Here is a 19,660-nt window from a genome sequence, read left to right as displayed (position 1 = left end):
AAAGTAAATCTTGTGATTTTGCACACTTCTGGTTCAAAAGTTCGTTGTAAAGTTTGCTAACACAAAAGTATAAAGTTTTCTCCTTTTTGTAAAAACAAACATTTTCACTAAACTATCAGTGAACAATAAGAATTTTAATCATTTTTTATTTTTATTTTTTTCTTGAAAATGTTAGGAGATGTGCATGGGAGAGTGAACAATAAGAATTTTACTCATTTTTTTCTTGAAAGCAACACCTTAAAATTTTGGTGTTTGCTATGAAAGTAAATTTGAACAATTTTAATGGAAAGATTTGTCTTTGCCATTAAAGAGATCTCTAACCTGAATTTGTAAACTTATTTGTAATTTTACTTTAAAAAAAAAAAAAAATAAAGACTGGTCTAATATTGACAATAAATAAAGTAATAGTGTCCCAATCACTTTCTCCTTGGTCATATTGCATTTTGGGTAAGAGCCACACATCATCTTCTCCATTAAAAAATAAAGGTTGCGTCTACTATCTGCAGTCAAAAGCCACACATCATCTTCTCCATTAAAAAATAAAGGTTGCGTCTACTATCTGCAGTCATCCCAATTGGTCAAATTAGACATCCAATAGCAATTCAATTCAGCTCACCCAACATTTCTTTTTATTTAAAGAATTGGAATCTCTTCTCTTGAAGCTTATGTAGTGTAAGATTCTGAATCTTGGATTATTCTTTCACTAGGCGAGCTCAAGTTTGAGGTCTGCATTCACTTGTTTGTGTGTATGTAACATTTTGGTTTCCTTGATTATCCAGTGAATGAATGGGATTGTTGAAGTCATTTTGGAATAGTCCTATTGGTCCTAAAACTACACATTTTTGGGGTCCTGTTTTCAACTGGAGCCTTCCTATAGCAGTATGTATGCATCTCTTCTTCTAACCATAACCATAATTCTCATCCTACATCTGCTCATTTGATGTTCCATTAATTTGACAGGCATTTATGGACAGAAATAAGCCTCCGGAGGATATATCTGGCAACATGACTGCAGGTTTTGTTATTTTATATGCATAATTAATTGTATTCAATGAATAGGCTAATTTGTGATTGTGAGTGCAGTAATGTGCATTTACTCTGGATTGTTCATGAGATTTTCATGGGTGGTAAAGCCGCGAAATATACATCTTCTTGTATGCCATGTCTCTAATGAAACAGTTCAACTTTATCAGCTAGGCAGATGGATCAAGGCTCCAAGGTAGCAAATTAAACACTTATTGTATGCCATTTTCAGATGTTTCTTATTTCTAATTTGTAAAATATATGTGTTGCAGATCCCAACCACAGGAGGAGAAAGAGCTATAATGTGGAAACTTCTTGCCTTTTTCTCTATTTACTCTCACAGATAATGCAGATGTTATTCAGCTTTTAGCTTTTAGCTAATGTTGTTATTAATATCATTACCATTTCTTAAATGACAACAATTTCATAATATCTTAAGAAACCTTTATACCTTTTATATTTAGGAATTTTTTATTTATTTATCAAACAAATATATCTTTCAATAATTTCAATCTTTAGAATATTTTAAATTTTAAATTTTAAATTTTATCAAAAGGCTATTCAATTCATTAATTCATGAACATAGATTAGTTAAACATTAAATATTTAGCACAAGCTATAATTAAGATTAAAATATCTATAATTATCTAAAGCATTATAAAAATCATAAATAATTTGTGTAAATGTTGTATATTTAATTATCACATATATAATCAGAATAAAAAAAAGGTCACCGAGTTATCTATTGTAGTACAGAATCCGTTGAGATTGATTGCAGCAGAAGAACGAACCAATATTGCATTACCAGTCACGAATGAACTACATCGAGACACAGCGGGATGAGATTTGATGATCCACGAATTAAGAGCAATGGACTGAGGTAGAGATAGGAGGAGACGATGGCAACACTTGGGAGACGAAGGAGAGAACCTCTTTTTTTTATCTTCATCTTTTCTAACATTATGTTATAAGATTAGGTTAAAGATTTAAGGCTATATCTATCTATTTATAGCCGGTAGTTGGGTCTTAACCATAATTATCCATATAACCATGATCCAACCTCTATTTGGCTTAGGTCAATATTTTCAACATTTTCCACTCGCACACGACGGAACATATTCTTCCTCTTTTTTCTCATTCTCATTCATACTCATAAATAGTTCATGCGACCAACATATAAATGAGAGCTCTAATACTCTACACTCATTCGAGATATATAGCGTCTTGATATGCATGTATCAAAACGTAGCACTATACACTCGTTGGACGTATACGATCCGTTTGGTTGAAAACATGGATTATAACATATTATATGCTTTATCTAGATTCCATATCACATCCACTCTAGTTCATTGAACCTCTACAATTTACTATTATCGCAATTATAGACACTTGCCTAATTATCCAGGTAGTGAATCATAGAACTTTAATTATGTGAACACATGGAATCTTTCCCTCTTACTTTGAAAGATAACTGATGCACATGTGTAGAAATACTAACCCTATTCCCTTTCATGCAATGTATTGCACTTTCACATGAGGTGAAATTGCATGAAAGCATTAGAATGTCTTCCAAAAATTGCATTCAATCTTACATGTACTCAATTATGTTGATGGAGAAATGTCCAATTAATGTACCATTGGATTGTCTATAGGAAATTTGTGCAACAATATTGTTCTCGAGATCATGGAGGCAAGTTCATATGAAAATACTTCAATGTTTGTGCGATGTTATATAGAATCAAATGCATTGTGCTTTGATCTTCGAGATATTCCTTAAGATAAGTATGAAATGATATCTTGGAATTAATTGATGTAGAAAAAAACCAATCATAGCTAAAATAAAGTTACTTTATTCACTTTCATGCAATTTCACCTCATGTGAAATTGCATGAAAGCATTGTAATGTCTCTTGATGGAGAAATGTTGGGTAAATTACATATATGGTCTATAATCTTTGCACAATTTCACATTTTGGTATACAACTTTCATTTTGTCACACGTAACCTTATAGGTGACATCACACTATGGTTTAATTGAACTAAATCGACTTCTTGCATATTTTAATCTACTAAACCGGTTCAATTGAAACTAAATTGGCCTAATAAAAAAAACCGAGTTTAATTGTTCCAAAACATGTATATCCTACACCGAACTAGTATAGGGAGGAGGAAGGAGGCTATTAGGTCAGATGGTAATTACTCTTTGCATATCCCCAAATATAATCAAAAGGTTGCTTTAGTATTTTTTTTTCCAATATTGAGGAGGTCGGTTGCCCTAACTGGTTAGGGAGAATAGACACATTAAGACACATGGATGCATATGTAGATACTTATTTGTGTCCGAGGTATTTTTTAAGTTTTAATGAATTTTATATGAAATCCTAATAAATTTTAAAAAATTTATTAAAGTATAAACTTTTTATCTCACGTATAATTTATCTAAAAAATTACGTTTTAAACCATTCTACCTCTCATCATCTATGATGGTGGTTCCTCTATCTCAATAATTTTGATATTTTTATACTTTTCTCAATAGTTTTGATTGTGATACTCCCCTCTTCTGGTGAGTTTCCTTTGGTTCCTCTCTATTTCTTACGATCTCTCAGTTTTAACTCAAAATTCATTTCCTAATAAATTTTAAGAAAATTATTAAAGTATAAACTTTTTATCTCACGTATGATTTATCTAAAAAAATTACGTTTTAAACCATTCTACCTCTCATCATCTATGATGGTGGTTCCTCTATCTCAATAATTTTGATATTTTTATACTTTTCTCAATAGTTTTGATTGTGATACTCTCCTCTTCTGGTGAGTTTCCTTTGGTTCCTCTCTATTTCTTACGGTCTCTCAGTTTTAACTCAAAATTCATTAGCTATCCCCCCTTTTCTCTCTCTTTGATTTGTTTCTTTTGATGGTTCTCAAAATTACTAGGGACTTGCAGGTTGACACTCTCAGCTTTGCTTGTTGATAAACTCAAAATAGAACATTCCTCAGCTTTGACTGTTGATAAACTCAAAATAAAACATTCCAATAATTGATGATATTCTGAGCAGTGTTAATTTTTCAACTTTTTTATTTTTGATGTTATTTTAGGTGTTTTTTTATTAGGAGTGAGAAAATTCATATTTAAAGAAGGAAAACTTTGAAAATTATAATTTTGGAAAATCGAAAACGTAATTCCATGATAAATGTGGTATTAAACAAATTTAATTTTTGGAAATTTCTATCTTAAGGTTATCAACGGTCAAAACTGACAGTGTTGATAACTTGCTAGATTCGATTTGATGATCTTCGCCGCGGTTACCTGCAAAACAAAACCGGAGACAGGATCTCCGGGAAAACTCTCCGACGATCAAGTCAGTTTTATGGGAAGGTTGGTAAATTGATACTGGTATTGTGGGAAAAAGATGTGAAAATGTACCTTCCCATTTGCTTCTATCCCCTTTTTATGAGTGTTCCTAGGTAACCACCGGGGGCGGTTACTCTTTCCAGGCCACGTCCCTTACGTGGCTACAAACGTGGTCTCGTTTGTTTTGAGTGGGAGGTTTAATTCTCCGTTTAGGATTTCGGAGCGGTTACTCGTTTTACCCGCTTCCTTTATTCGGAGCCCGTTTGATCTTGAACCATGGGCCTAAGTATAGGTTGGGCCCGTGTTTATGATTCGGCCCGGTTTGGTTTCACGGATCATCACATGCCTCCCCCTTAGTTTGGCAAGAGCCCTTTAGGGTCTTTTCATATGTTATAGGGGACTCTTCGTCTTCGTCTGGATATTCAAAATTCGAAAGTGGTTCTTTCGTTCTCCGTCATTTCTTCTCCGGCGTCAACCCTTTAGCGTTCGTTCTTCTCTGTGTTCTCTTTCACATGTAAGTGTTCCTTTCCGCAACTTGTAACTCGTTCGACCCTTTTCTTATTTCTGCTCGTCTTTCTTCGTTAATATGTCGAACCCTGACCTCGATTTCGCACCGTTCGTTGAAAATTACGTTTGCGAGGTGTCTCATGAGGTTGATGAGATGGTTGATGAAGTTTCAACCAGCTCTCCTTGGTCTGATTCCCATCCCGCCGATTTTCTCCATCTGGCGAATACAACTGATGAGGGTCTAGGTTTTGACCCTAAGAAGTTGATTCCACCACCTGTTCCAACTCCCCGTTTATTACCAAAAAAGGACAGGTTGGGAAGCCTAGTTTGCCGCGAGACGATTGATGACTTGCGGGAGCAGTATCCTTGGCTCTAAGGTCTGGAAACCATCATTCCCGGGGAGAATAGAGGGCCGGGCGACTACCCAAAGGGGTATTTCACCATTTTTGTCGCCCAGATTATCTGCGGTTTCACGTATCCGCTGGCGGATGAGATTGCTTCCATCCTTGGTGGTTATGGAATCGCACCCGGACAACTACATCCCAACGGATGGGCCAACTTAACCTTGGATAAATTTTTGGCGGATTGTCTGGAGGTTCCCCTCTCGCTCAAGATTTTCTCTAAGCTTCATCATTTCAAAGAGTTCGGGGGAGTACTTTACTTTCATCCGATAGAGCGGTTACTACGGCTTTGATGAGAAGTCGAACAAAATCCGCGAGTGGGATAAGTCCTATTTCTTCATTAAGTTCCATGAAGGGAATCCAAACTTTCTTCGCTGCTGGGGCCGACCCAATGTAAAGAGTTTGAACTTTGGTTACCCCAGCAAGGACGAATCCGATATTATAAAGTTCTTGAAGAGCACTCCTTCTTTTGTATGGACATATGATCAGGCATTCCATATGCTAAGAAGCCGAGTAGCGATTGCTTACCGCGAGGGAGATCGTGTTGTCTATATCCCTTATCGCGTTTTTGTACAAGGTACTATTAACTTATTTCCAAGTTGATGATTTCTTTTAACCCTTTGCAAGGGTGATCCTTTATCTCAACTCGCTGCAGATCGGGAAGCGAAAGCCCTGGCGAGAAGGAAGAAGCGGATGGCGGGAATAACTTCTGTTGCAGTGGCGAATTCTCCTGTGGGGGCGACTCCTTCTGTTGAGGCGGCTTCCCCCCCAATCACTTCCGTTTCACAGGGCCCCGCTTCTGTTTCTGAGGAGCTTCCCTTAAATAGGAAGCGGAAGAGTAATGTGGATGTGGAGTCTTCTCGCCCTAGGAAGAAGAATACCTCCGTATCCTTGACTGTCGGTGGTACATCTACGTCCACTCCATCCAAAGCCAAGGGCGGTCCCCCATTTCATGAGGTATCATAATTTATTCGCTCTTCTTGCATTATTTATTTTCTCTTGTCAGTTTTCGCTGTTCTCCTGACCCTTCTCCTTGTGTATCCATAGCCGATTCCTGATATCAGCGGATGGTGGACCAGAACCTTTGGTAAAGCCGTGAGCTTTTCCTGTAGGGACATTGTTTCTTCCATATGCAATGTCCTTGGGCGACTTCCCTCCGCTTCTCGTGTGCGCGAACAGGTGCCGCTTCCGACTGCCATGGAGGGGATTGAGAAGCGAGCTATAGAGGTATATTGCTTTCCACTTATGTTCTATCCTTCAAGCGCATGTCTTTATTCGCTCTTTTTATTCGCGTATCGTCTTATATGCAGATTATCAATTTCACGGAGGGTGCTCTCTACAGGGATGCTGAACGAGCTAGAGAGTTGGAAAGCCTTGGTACTGAATTGGCGACTCAGAAGTCGCTTTTTGATGATGTCCAAGGCAAAGTAAAGGTCCTTGAAGGTGCTTGTCAGAAGGCTATGAGCGAGAAGGAGGAAGCTCTCAAATCCCTCCAGGCTAAGTCCGATGAGCTTCAGAAAGTCATTGATGATCTGAATTCGTCCAAGGAAGCCTTGGAGATGCAAAAGAGGAGGGCCGAGGAGATCACAGCTGAAGATGGTGCTCGCATCTATTGGTATGGAGAGCGGATTCATGCGGCTTATAAGCATGGACATCCAGATCATGTACTTAATCGCCCCAAGGTTCCCATTCCTGAAAAGGATTTAGCTGAGAAATGGGACAAGTTGGAGGCCGAGGATGCTGATATGGATGAGGTACTTCTCCTGGATTGGCAGAGTTTTCATGATTCTCCAATTAGCTGTGAGATCCCAAATCAGAACGTAGAATGAGGGGCACCATAAGATGTTTCCCACGTTGAACAAGATGTTTCTCGCTCTGATGCGGTTACTGATTTGATTGTTGGGGATTCGCTTGAAGCAGATCATCCCACAGGAGAAGATGAAGGAGCCGCTGAAGGCGAAGGGGGCAATAGAGGCGAAGGAGAAGAAACCGTAGTATAATTTTATTTATATCCGAACTGTTGTATGTAACAAACTTCCAGTATATATATCAACCGAGCGACCTTGCCGCCGCTTTTCATATATGTGCAATTGTTGTTTTATCCTTCGTCGCTTTAATGCCGGTTATTTTCGTATGTGACCCTTGCCTCTTGCCGACTTCATACTTGTAATTTTTTGTAGTTAGTTTTGTTTTCATTAGGGTGGCCAGACCCTTTTCGCAATTTTTTGAGTACTCGTTTATTCGCTTAATTTTATGCCTTATAATTTTTCTTTCAAAAATAATCATAAGGTTGATCATAAGGTTTTGCGAATGATGCGTAATCATGCATCCGCCTTTCTTTAATAGGCAACACATTTATGTGTGTTTAAGATTAAACATAAGGTTTTGCGAATGATGCAACAATTGAATATCTTTATTGATAAAGAAAAAAGACTTCTTGTTACATGGGTATACAAACTGTGCGGGATCAAAGCCTCATTAAAACCTTTTATCAGAAAACCCAGTGGGAAAAACTCATAAAAGGAAAAAGAGTACTCGTCATTTCCCTGAACTACTCGGCCTGTTTATATAGGCGTAGATTCTCTAGATCCCAGGTCCGCGGGAGCTTTTTTCCGGTCATTTCTTCTAGTTCAAAAGTCGATGGTCCCAGCTTCTTGGATACCCTGTAAGGCCCGAGCCAGTTGACGCCTAATTTGCCTTTGCCTTCTCTGGATTGTATTTTATCCGCTTTTTTCAAGACCAAGTCGCTCTCGTTGATTATCACCTTTCGCACCCTTCTGTCATGATACTTCTTGATTCTATTGCGGTATACTGCCATTTGCATGTAAGCTTTTTCTCTTCGTTCTTCTACCGAATCCAATGCATCTCTAATGTTGATAGGATTTTGGGTGTCACAATAATAAATTATCCGATCTGTAGGCGACTTGATTTCAACAGGCAGGACTGCTTCAGCTCCATAAACCAGCGAGAAAGGTGTTTCGCCTGTTGCTGCCTTTACAGAAGTTCTGTATGCCCATAGCATATGAGGTATCTCATCCGCCCAACATGTTTTTTTATCGCCTAGCCGCTTCTTGATTCCCTGAATCATGGCCCTGTTGGTAACCTCTGTCATACCATTCGATTGGGGATGATTTACAGAAGAAAAATGATTTCTGATCCCCATGCTTTCGCAATATGCTTTGAACTTTACACAGTTGAACTGGGTGCCATTATCAGTTATAAGCGTTTGTGGGATTCCAAACCGCATGATAATCTCGTAAGAACTCGATCATTCGCTCAGGTGTTTGAGCGGTTACTGCCTCCGCTTCTACCCATTTGCTGAAGTGGTCGACTGCGACTATCAAGTACTTCCTTTTCTTTATCGTTTATGGGAACGGGCCCACTATATCGATCCCCCATATTGCGAATGGCCACGCCGTCATTATAGTGACTTGTTCGGCTCCGGGAATATGCTTTTCATTCGCATGGATTTGACAGCTGCGACATTCCGCTACCATCTTTTGGGAATCCTCCACCACCTTTAGCCAATAATATCCCATCAACTTGACTTTTCTTGCCAACGCCGCGGATGCTTCATGTGCGCCACAAATTCCTTCATGGAGTTCTCGCAGTACATAGTCTCCTTCATTGCGGCTAATACATTTCAACCATGGACATGTATATGATTTCCGGTATAAAGTTCCATCTCGAATTGAGTATCTCGCTGACTGCCCAATTAGTTTTCTGGCTAAGCTTTTATCAACCGGCAAATCTCCATGTTCCAGATATTGGCGGATGGGCATCCGCCAATCTTCATCATCTTCCAGCTCTTCGATGACCATAATCTGATCGACTTTGAATGCTGGTGCTGACCTTATTTCCAAATTGCATGCTTTTTGACTCCATGGTTCTCTACTCGCCGCTGCTTTTGCCAACTCGTCAGCCTTTGTGTTCTGGCCTCTCGGAACATGCACCATTTCCCAGACGACTCCTTTGTTTGTTAACTCCTGCGTCAGTCTGCCAACCACCTGATGGTACTTGACCAGATCCTCCTGTTTCACCAGATAATTTTTGGTGATCTGATTTATCATGAGTTTAGAATCGCTGTAGATGACCACTCTTTCTGGCGTAAGTTCGTTAAGCAACTTCAATCCGCATATCATTGCTTCATACTCCGCGGCATTATTGGTAGTTTCGAATGTTAACTTTGCCGCATAGTACAGGCGAATAACATCCGGTCCCTTAATGACGACTCCCAGTCCAGCTCCATCTGTGGACAATGCCCCATCTGTGAACATACTCCATTCTTCTTTTTGTGCTTTTGGACATTCGTCTTCATCCCACGTGAACTCATTCACGAAATCGGCAAGTACTTGACTTTTTAGAGCTGGTCTTCCTTCGTAGCGAATATCGAACTCTCCCAACCGAATTGACCACTCCATTAATCGGCCGGATGCGTTAGGTTTCTGTAGTACCTTTCGCATTGGAATTCCAGTTCTCACAATGATAGTATGCGCCTGAAAGTATGGCTTTAACCTAGCCGCCGTGGTTATCACCGCGAGGGCCATTTTGTCTAACCTTGAATACCGAAGTTCTGTGTCTTTCAAGACTTTGCTCACATAGTACACTGGATATTGTTGCCCCTCTTCTTCCCGCACCATCACTGTGCATATCGTCATACTGGTGACGGATACGTAAAGAAATAAATCTTCTCCATCCTCTGGCCTGCTCATCAAGGGCGGATAGCATAGCAATCGCTTTATCCCCTCAAATGCTTCTTGACAATCCGGCGTCCATTCAAAGGACTTAGATTTTTTGATGGCATTGTAGAAAGGTAGACATCTCCTAGCTGAGCATGATATGAATCACCCTAATGCCACCAACCGCCCGTTCAGTCTCTGTACTTCTCTTATGTTCCTCGGTGTCTTCATCTCCATCACTGCTTTAACCTTCTCAGGATTCGCCTCAACTCCTTTGCCGCTAACAATGAAACCCAGGAACTTTCCTGCTCTTGCTCCAAACGTGCATTTCTCTGGGTTCAATTTGAGGCCATATTTGATCAGTACTTCCAGGATTTCTTTAATATCCTGCGGGTGGTCCTGCATCTTCTTGCTTTTAATGATCATGTCATCTACATAAATCGAGAAGTTCTCGCCTGATTTGTCTGAAAATATCTTGTTCATCATCCGTTGATATGTTGCTCCCGCATTTTTCAGTCCAAAGGGCATCACCTTGAAGCAATAAGTCGCCTGATGAGTTATGAACAACGTCTTGATCTCATCCGCCTTCTCCATTGGTATCTGGTGGTAACTGGATTTCACGTCGGTGAACGATAAAGCTTCAAATCCCGCAGTCCCATCTACCAATATATCAATGTTAGGTAGCGGATACATATCCTTCGGACAAGCTTTATTCAGATCTTTGAAGTCGACGCACATTCTGTACGTTCCATTTGGCTTTTTGACTAGCACTACATTGGCTAGCCACTCCGGATAGGTGACTTCTCGAATTGCATCTGATTCTAGCAAATCCGCCACTGCTTTTTCAATCGCCTTCTGCTGTTCTGGAGCATGTCCTCTCTTTTTCTGTCGCACTGGGGTTGCACCTTTGTCCACATTCAAACGATGGGTTGCTATATCTGGACTTATCCCCTTCAGCACTTCATTTGGAGCGGCGAATGCCGACTCGCATTGGATCAACACCTCGGTAATGGCTTTCTTCGTTTCCTCTGGAAGTCCTGTCGCTATCCGTACGTTCTTATCATTTGAGATGGCGAATAGTTCTGTTTCTCCTAACGCTTCAGCCGGCAATTTCTCATCAACTTTATCCTCTCCATCTGGCTTCAGTTCAAGTGACAATGTATAAGCTTGTTGAGATATAAGTTGACCCCCTTCAACAATGACTCGCCCTTGGTGTGTTGGCAAATGCAATGTCAAATGCTTCATTGAGATGAGCGACTCCGTTTCCGACAGGAACGGACGCCCCAGGATTATGTTGTAGGCCAATGGGAGATCAACAATTGCAAATTCTAGATCACCTCGCCATTTTAGATTCTTGTCGCCCATTTCTGTCTCCAACACCATCTGTCCACTTGTTTGAGATGATTGACCTCCAAAACCAGTTACATCCATGAACGTATGTTCCACTCGCTCGTCGTTAATTCCCAACTTGTTGAATGCAGTTCGAGTAATGACATTGCAAGAACTGCCTGTGTCAATAAGGACCCGCTTAACGTCCCATCCTTCAATGGCCATCGTAATCACCAAAGCATCCGCATGCGGCTCCGTGATTCGCGCAAATGAGTAATTGAGGGCATCCCCCCTACGCGTGTTGCTTTTTCGCTGTTCACGGCGAGCCCTTTTTGTTGGAGGCTCATAGATCCCGCCTGCTATCACGTTAATCACCCCTTTTTTCTGCTTTTTTCTGGCCTTGCTTCTACCTCATGCGGGAGCATTGCTTTCTCATCAACCGTTTATTTTCTAATGAATTGACTCAGTTTGCCCCTCTTAATCAGTTTTTCAATCTCCCTCTTCAATTCATAGCAATCGTTCGTGTCATGGCCGTTCAATCTGTGGAACCTGCAATATTTGTTAGGATATCGCCCCAAATTGGTTCGACCTTTCGCCTCAGGAAACTGCACATCCTTTTTCAGAGGGTTTTTCTCAATCCAAAGTAACACCTCATGACGAGTCGTGTTCAATGGTGTTTGATATCCCCCCCCCCTTTAAAGGAACGATCGCTTTTTCGAACCAGATTACCCTTAGAATATGCTTGGCCTTGATGGCGGCGATTGTCCGAGGTGGATCTAGCCGCATCTCTTTCTCGCTGGGTTTGAGCTCTATGCTCCCTGTTAACATCGTCCACTTCCATGAATTCTTTTGCTATCTTCATGAGTTCAGCCACTGTGCGTGGTTTATTGCGGATGATTTCCTCCCGCATGCTCCAATCTGTGGTTGCATCCGCCATGATGTTGCGAATGCTCACGATATCTGGGTTCTGTAACCGCACCAGAATATCATTGAATGCGACTACAAATTCCCTTAGGGAATTATAGTTTCTCTGCTTGATCTCCTTCAGCTGCCTATCCGTCACATCCGCTGCTTTACAGCCCACAAACTTTGCACAGAAATCACGACTGTATTGATTCCAGTTGTGAATAGATTCAGTTGGTAGGGACCGAAACCAATCGGATGTTGCTCCTCCCAAAGTGGTCGAGAACAGTCGACAAATTATGCTTTCGCTTGCCCCTGCAACATCCATCAACTCTCTATAGTTTCTGACATGCGCCTCAGGGTCAGAATTTGGATCCCCATAATATTTAGGTATCGCCGGTGCTTTTATTCTGTGATCTGGAATAAATTCTCGCAATGATGGGGCAAAAGGCGAATCACTCTGCACCGCTGCTCTTGCCCTAGGTGTGTATCCCATCCGCTCCATCATGCTTCGCAGTTGATCTTCCAATTCAGTATTGGGTTCCCGCCGAACTTCTTCCATCCGTTGCTGATGAATTCTGGGTGACGTCCACCCGCCATACCGTGTCGTCGCTTGTTCTCGCCGTGGGGCTAACCGCTGTCTAGTTATAGAATCAAAGTTCCAAGTATGCTCCCGCCCAGACATATTCCCTCCAGACGTCATCAACCCTGAATGTTCGTGGTCAAAGGGTTCCGTTTGTCGTAGCGGAAGAATTTCTTGCATTCCTGGCATTGGTTGGGATGACTGCCAGGTCGGATGGATCGTCATAATAGGATCTTGGTGTGAGTAGTGGTCTGGATGGCTATGTGGTGTCATGCGACTACTCTGACTCATCCGATTTGGCTCTCGAGATGGCTGTGGAAGCGGAGATATGGCAGGAATAGTTGGTTGTTGTGTGGAGATGACAACAGGTTCTTGAGGGGCAGCCGTTACGGCGGTATTGTGTTTAGCGATTGCAGTTAACAAACTAATCATTCGATCCCCAGCCGCTTGGCTCATATTCGAAGCCAAGACCTGTCCTGCCATTTGTACAAAATCGCTATTAGACATCTCCATCTCAGTTTGCACTTGGACCTCCAATAAGGGACTCAACTGCCATGAAGGATTCGACGAGCTGGGTACCACAGGCTGTGTACTCGCAGGCTGCCGTGGACCTCTTGAGTTCGTACTAGCTGATCTGGTTGTAACTCCGGCCGTTCGTGATGGTTCTGACATGTTCTTAGGGTACCTTTAACCAAATGTTGGTAAGAAAGGTCCACGTTCACCGCACCAATGATAACTTGCTAGATTCGATTTGATGATCTTCGCCGCGGTTACCTGCAAAACAGAACCGGAGACAGGATCTCCGGGAAAACTCTCCGACGATCAAGTCAGTTTTATGGGAAGGTTGGTAAATTGATACTGGTATTGTGGGGAAAAGATGTGAAAATGTACCTTCCCATTTGCTTCTATCCCCTTTTTATGAGTGTTCCTAGGTAACCGCCGGGGGCGGTTACTCTTTCCAGGCCACGTCCCTTACGTGGCTACAAACGTGGTCTCGTTTGTTTTGAGTGGGAGGTTTAATGCTCCGTTTAGGATTTCGGAGCGGTTACTCGTTTTACCCGCTTCCTTTATTCGGAGCCCGTTTGATCTTGAACCATGGGCCTAAGTATAGGTTGGGCCCGTGTTTATGATTCGGCCCGGTTTGGTTTCACGGATCATCAAGTGTCAATCTAAAAATTCTTAGTTTTGCTAACAATGGGATCATTGGTCCTCTTTTAGCAACAAAAAACTACAAGCATCCATTTGTAAACCGGCAAAACCACAAGATATATTCGGAATTTAGCCAATAAAAAATATAATCCAAATTAATAAAAGGGAAAAGTATAAAAATAAACCTTGTGGTTACACCTGTTTTCGATCGGTACCCATGTGGTTTTAAAGTTTACAAAATGGTACCTTGAGATTCATTTCGTTAGTAAACACATACCAAATTGACTAACGGTGTTAAAAGTCAAAGGAAAAAGAGTTAATTTGTCATTATATTTATTTATTTTATAAATTAGCTCCTTTATTATCTAATTATCGCAATCAAACCCCAAAATAAAAAATAAAAAACAAATACACGATTCATTCTCTTTTTACTTTCTTTTTTTTCTTCTTTCTCTCTATTCTCTCCCTCTTTGTTAATTTCTCTATTTAAAATTAATTGAATTTCCGATCTATATCTATGTTTCTTCTTCTAAAATCAATTGAATTTCCCTATCAATATCTTTCTACGTCCCTTTGCACACAAGATGCTAGCAGAAGCAATGAAGTGAAAAAAAAAAATCAAAGCTCTTGATGAATCTAGAGTCTCAATCTCCGTCCTGAAGAAGCTAAAATGTTGAACTTCTGCAATCTTTTTTTTTTTTTGAATAAAAGGAACTTCTGCAATCTAGGTTGCTTACATTTGTGTAAAATGCATTAAAGAGTAACAAACACTTCAAAATTCATCGGAAGTTATCATTAGATATTCGCAAAAAAGATGATATTACATGAAGGTAGACAGCAATATTCAGAAAGAACCTGACCAACATTAATTGAAGTATAGCTAGATTCCATTTCAGCTGGTAATAAAATGATATGGAGAACAACTGAAAAATCAGTCTTCCATGGATTCTCGTCAACGCAAATAGAATCCTCGATAGAAGTTGGAAGAAGAAAATACTAATATCAGAAATGAATGGCTTGATCAGAGATCGGCATTGCAGGATGCCACGATCTAAAGTGAAAAGAAATGGCGCTGTGTTGTAGACAAGAAAATACAATATGGTGCCAGCATTATTGACCTCGCCGGAATAGGTCCACACAGTATAATAAAACCAAAGGGAATCGGTTGTCAATTTAAGTTCAAACAATATTTGATTTTAGAAGAAGAGATATAGATATAGATAGAGAAATTTAATTGATTTTAGAGAGAGAAATTAATAAAGAGGAGGGAGGGAGAGATAGAAAGAAGAAAGAAAAATAAGAAATTAAAGAGAGGACGAGAAAATTGTGTATTTGATTTTTATTTTTTATTTTATGATTTGTTTGTGATAATTAGATAATAAGAGAGTTAATTTATAAAATAAATGGTAAATAATTATAAAGTCATCGTGTTTTTACATAACAAACTAGTAAGTCCATCGTATTATTATGAGGTCTTTAAGTTTTATTTTAATCAACTTTTTAGTCCTTCCATTTGTTTTTTAGATGAAAGTACAAAATTGCCCCTATATATATATATATATATATATATATATATATATATATATAAACTTATCTTTTAGTTTCAAATTTAATCTAAATAGTTTTAATGATGTTTTTGGAATATATACTTAACATATACGTGTGTACACAAATCATAAAAAATATATTATTTATTCTCTTAAAATTTTATTTTATTTATTTTTTAATATAATATTTTAATACTAAATGAATTTTCGATGACTTAAAAAAATCAAATTTTATATGTTGATTTATAAAATTTATTAGAGATAAATAAAGATTACTTTTTATAATTTTGTATAATTTTACTTCTATTTTAATAATTTTTGAAATGTTATTTATTTATTTTTTTTAGGCAATAAATTTTACGTACTAAATTAAAGTTCTATAATTATATAAAACTTAATAAATTAATTACTTAATATTTTTTTTTTAACTGAAAATTGGGACGCACAGGCAGTCCGGACATCCCAACTAGGTTGGCACCCCCGGCTCAGCCTGCAACCCTGATATTATTAAGAAAAAAGAAAGAAGAATACAGAGGGAGGAGAAAGAATGAAAAAATAGAAAGAAAAAGCAAAAGATTACAGAAAACGAATGTGAGCTACGTTACATAAATCATCAAAGGCAAATCCTTGACAAGGAGGCGGAGCAGAGGACCACCATAGTGCGGAATCAGCAGATTGTCCGATGCTTGCAAGTCGATCCGTCGCTTGATTACCTTCACGAAAAATATGGGATGCCCTCCAGTTCATTTTCGAGAGCTTTTGAAGACAGAGATGCCATATTTTCCTGATTCGCCAGGGCACTTCAGAGGACATATTATTGATGAGGTTAACTGCGTATGTGGAGTCCGATTCAATCCACAGGCTTCTCCAATTTCTATTCCAGGCCTCATCGACAGCCTTGATGATGGCGTGCAGTTCAGCAATATGCGCGGGGCAATTCTGCAGGGGAGATGCAAAACAACCAATAACGAAGCCTCTACTGTTTCTGAATATTCCTCCAATACCCGCATTCCCATTGTGGCTCGAGGCACCATCCGTATTAATCTTATACCAGTTAGCCGGTGGGGGCAACCAGCGGACAATTTTAAAGTTTGGTGCAAGAGGGGGCCGTGATCGTGCAACGGAGTTTGCAGCGCATTCATTGATTAGATGCAGCAGGCACCTTACCATGTTATCGCAGCAAATGAGCCTCCATAGGCTTGCGGAGATCCTGCAATTGAAAAACAGATGTTCTGTGCTCTCTTCATTTTCTTTGCAAAGAACGCAGCGTTGAGCCATAGAGATTCCGCGGGCTTGAAGTTTGCTCTGAACCGCTAGCTTGTCGTGGATTAATAGCCAGCAAGTGAAGGCCCTTCGCGGGGGGATGAACGAATTCCAGATCAATTTGCTCCAATTAACCGGCTCTCCTTGCAGCATATCAATATACACTTCCTTGACAGATAGGTTCCCAGAATCCGCAGGCTGCCAGATGCAACGGTCAATGACATCAATGCTATCAACCCTCTTGATATTATCTTGAATATGCATTGGAAGGGTACTGATATCAATCCAGGTTCCATTGTCCCTGCATTCATGCAAAGGTTTATAGAGATTCGCTTGCAGCTTCCTTGGAATATTCATCTGATCCGCTACCGAGGGAACAATCCATCTCGCTGTCCAGAAATTCAGATTGGACCCCTCCCCAAACCACCAAACTGAATTATTTCTGACATTTTCATACATAAATTTCAGGGAGGACCAGATGGAAGAGCTGTTAATGAGGGCTTTTGCTAAACCAGAGCTGTCCAAGAACCTGCTTCTAAGCAGAGAAAGAGTGAAGCCCTTACCTTGCAGAATTCCCCAGCAAAATTTAGCAATTAGTGCCAGATTGAACCGCTTGAGATCTTTTATGCCCAGCCCCCCGTCTCCAGTGGGTAGGCAACAAACCCACCAGGGAACAGTGATGAACTTCCGTTTGTCACGATCTCCAGTCCATAGGAAGTTGCGAATGGCTTTGTTGATTCTCTTAATTAAGCCATTGGGCCACTTGTAGATCATGAACGAGTGTACCAGGGCACCTGTTAAAGAGGATTTGACGAGAGTGAGCCTTCCTGCAACTGAAAGAGATTGGCCTCTCCAAGCACTGAACTTGCTAAGAAATTTATCCATGAGCTGATGTAGGTAACGGGCTCTAGGAGCTCCTTGGAACAGCGGAACTCCAAGATAACTGATGGGAAGGGACGCAATTTTGATGCCCAGAGCGTGAGCAAGCCGAATTTTTCGTGAAGAGGGGATGAAGTTCCCAAAAATAGCCTGTGATTTGTCCCAATTGACAGCTTGGCCTGACATGGATTCATACATCCCAAAAAGGTCCTTAATGCACCGCATGTTTCCCAGTGTGGCTTTGCAGAATAACATCATGTCATCTGCATAGAGAAGATGGGAGGGAAAATTGGTGTTTTTTGTGTAAGCCATGGGGCTAAAACTCCCTTCTTCGACTAGCTTGAGGATCCATCTGCTGAGGAAGTCTTCTGCAAGCCCAAAGAGAGTGGATGAGAGAGGGTCACCCTGCCTAACACCACAAGAACAGCTGAAGAAACCCTTTAATCCTCCCCCAATGGAAATAGACATTCTAGCAGATCTCAGAATTTCTAGAATCCAGTTCCTAAATAGAAGCGAGAAGCCAAAGGATTCAAGAACGGCTAGAAGGAAGTTCCAGTCAAGGGTGTCAAAGGCCTTCATGATGTCAATTTTGGGTGCCATGTTGCCCCCAAAACACTTTTTTTAAGCAGATTGATGCCTTCTGATGCTACAGCAATGCTATGGTGAATACTTCTGCCATTAATGAACCCAAACTGATTATCTGAGGTGATTCTGGCTGCAATAGGAGCAATTCTAGAAGATAGGATTCTGGCGATTATCTTATAGCTGAAGTTTCCCATAGTAATTGGTCTGAATTGATGAATCTCATTAGCACCCTCAACCTTAGGGATAAGAGTGATGATGTTGGAGTTCATCCCAGGGAGCATATATCCAGTATCAAAGAAGGTGAGGACCATTCTGCACACATCGGCGCCCACAATATCCCAGTAGGACTGATAGAAGACCCCTCCAAAACCATCTGGCCCAGGTGAACTGTCCCTGTTCATGTTGAAAACTGCTTCACGGATCTCAGAGGTGCTCGGCTGCTTGGTAAGATCCTCGTTATCAGAGCTAGTCACACTGCGGGGTATGACAGAGTCGATAGCTGCATAGTTAATATATCTTACGCTGCCAGTGAAGAGTGACTCATAGAAGTTTACAGCATGTTGTGCAATTACCTGCTCATCGTCCACCAAAGCGCTGTCAATAATAAGATTGTCCATAGATGACTGAACCTTCCTGATTTTTGCCGAGCGATGGAAAAAGGAAGAGTTTCTATCTCCAGAGGATAACCATTTCTCTCTGCTTTTATCTCTCAGGAGCATCTCCTGTCGAAGAAGCTGGAGATCCAGGTCACGCTGCGCCTCCTTTTCCTGAGCCATTCTAGTATCATTCATACCATCAGCAGCGATCCGTGCCTGAACTTCTTCAAGATTACTTAGGGCCTCAGCAATGTTACATTCAACTCTTCCGAAAACTGCAAGGTTCCAGGCTTTGAGCTTAGGGCGAAGGGTTTTGAGCTTATGACAGAGAAGCTGAGCAGGAGGTAGAGAAATAAAGCAGGAGTGCCAGTGTTCAGCAATAAGATCATGCAGTGATTCGTGAGTTGTCCACATGGAGAGGAAACGGAACCTTCCTTTACGGGCAGCGCCATTAGAGCAAGAGAGCAGAATCGGACTATGATCCGAGTTAGTTCGGGGAAGAGTCGAGCATTTGATTTTATCCCATCTGTAAATACACGCTTCATTGATTAAGGCTCTGTCTAGCTTACACTCAACATGTTCATTTCCCATTCTGCCGTTGGTCCATGTGAATTGGAGACCTGAGCTTTCAACCTCCATAAGGCCCGCATTATTGATGAAATCCCTGAAATCTTTGCAGCTTCTGAGAGAAGGAGGGCTGCCAGTTTTCTCATGTGCTCCTCTGACCGTATTGAAATCACCAAGAACAATTCTGTTATCCTCGCCTTCCATTCCTGTGATAGAATCCCATAACAAGCGACGTCTGTTGACATTATTATTCCCATAGACGAAGGAGATCTGAAAAACCTGAGAGTTAACCCTGT

At 40.6% G+C, this 19,660-nt stretch overlaps 1 protein-coding gene across 2 annotated transcripts; it reads left to right on the top strand.

The window, feature by feature from the left end:
- Positions 1–423: 423 nt before the first annotated feature.
- On the top strand, positions 424–1,560 carry LOC136233157 (mitochondrial pyruvate carrier 1-like). Of its 2 annotated transcripts, XM_066022758.1 has the most exons (5): positions 424–672; positions 780–879; positions 961–1,015; positions 1,084–1,219; positions 1,296–1,560. In XM_066022758.1, exons 2-5 carry the CDS (start codon positions 787–789, stop codon positions 1,324–1,326), a joined length of 315 nt encoding a protein of 104 aa, XP_065878830.1. In that variant the 5' UTR covers positions 424–672; positions 780–786; the 3' UTR covers positions 1,327–1,560. The 2 variants fall into 2 exon arrangements, with proteins under 2 accessions (XP_065878830.1, XP_065878829.1); XM_066022757.1 differs by lacking the exon at positions 424–672 and having other exon boundaries at positions 679–879; positions 1,296–1,550.
- Positions 1,561–19,660: the final 18,100 nt, after the last annotated feature.

The sequence above is a fragment of the Euphorbia lathyris genome, chromosome 6, assembly GCF_963576675.1.
Source record: "Euphorbia lathyris chromosome 6, ddEupLath1.1, whole genome shotgun sequence".
Classification (NCBI taxonomy): Eukaryota; Viridiplantae; Streptophyta; class Magnoliopsida; order Malpighiales; family Euphorbiaceae; genus Euphorbia; species Euphorbia lathyris.
This window is presented reverse-complemented; position numbering and strand designations above follow the sequence as displayed.

Bases quoted from the DNA above. Each gene is read 5' to 3' on its own strand.
- LOC136233157 (XM_066022758.1), top strand. From the start codon at position 787: ATGGGATTGTTGAAGTCATTTTGGAATAGTCCTATTGGTCCTAAAACT. The intron at 880-960 runs GTATGTATGCAT...TTAATTTGACAG, and splicing joins ACTGGAGCCTTCCTATAGCA to GCATTTATGGACAGAAATAA. The intron at 1,220-1,295 runs GTAGCAAATTAA...TATGTGTTGCAG, and splicing joins AGATGGATCAAGGCTCCAAG to ATCCCAACCACAGGAGGAGA.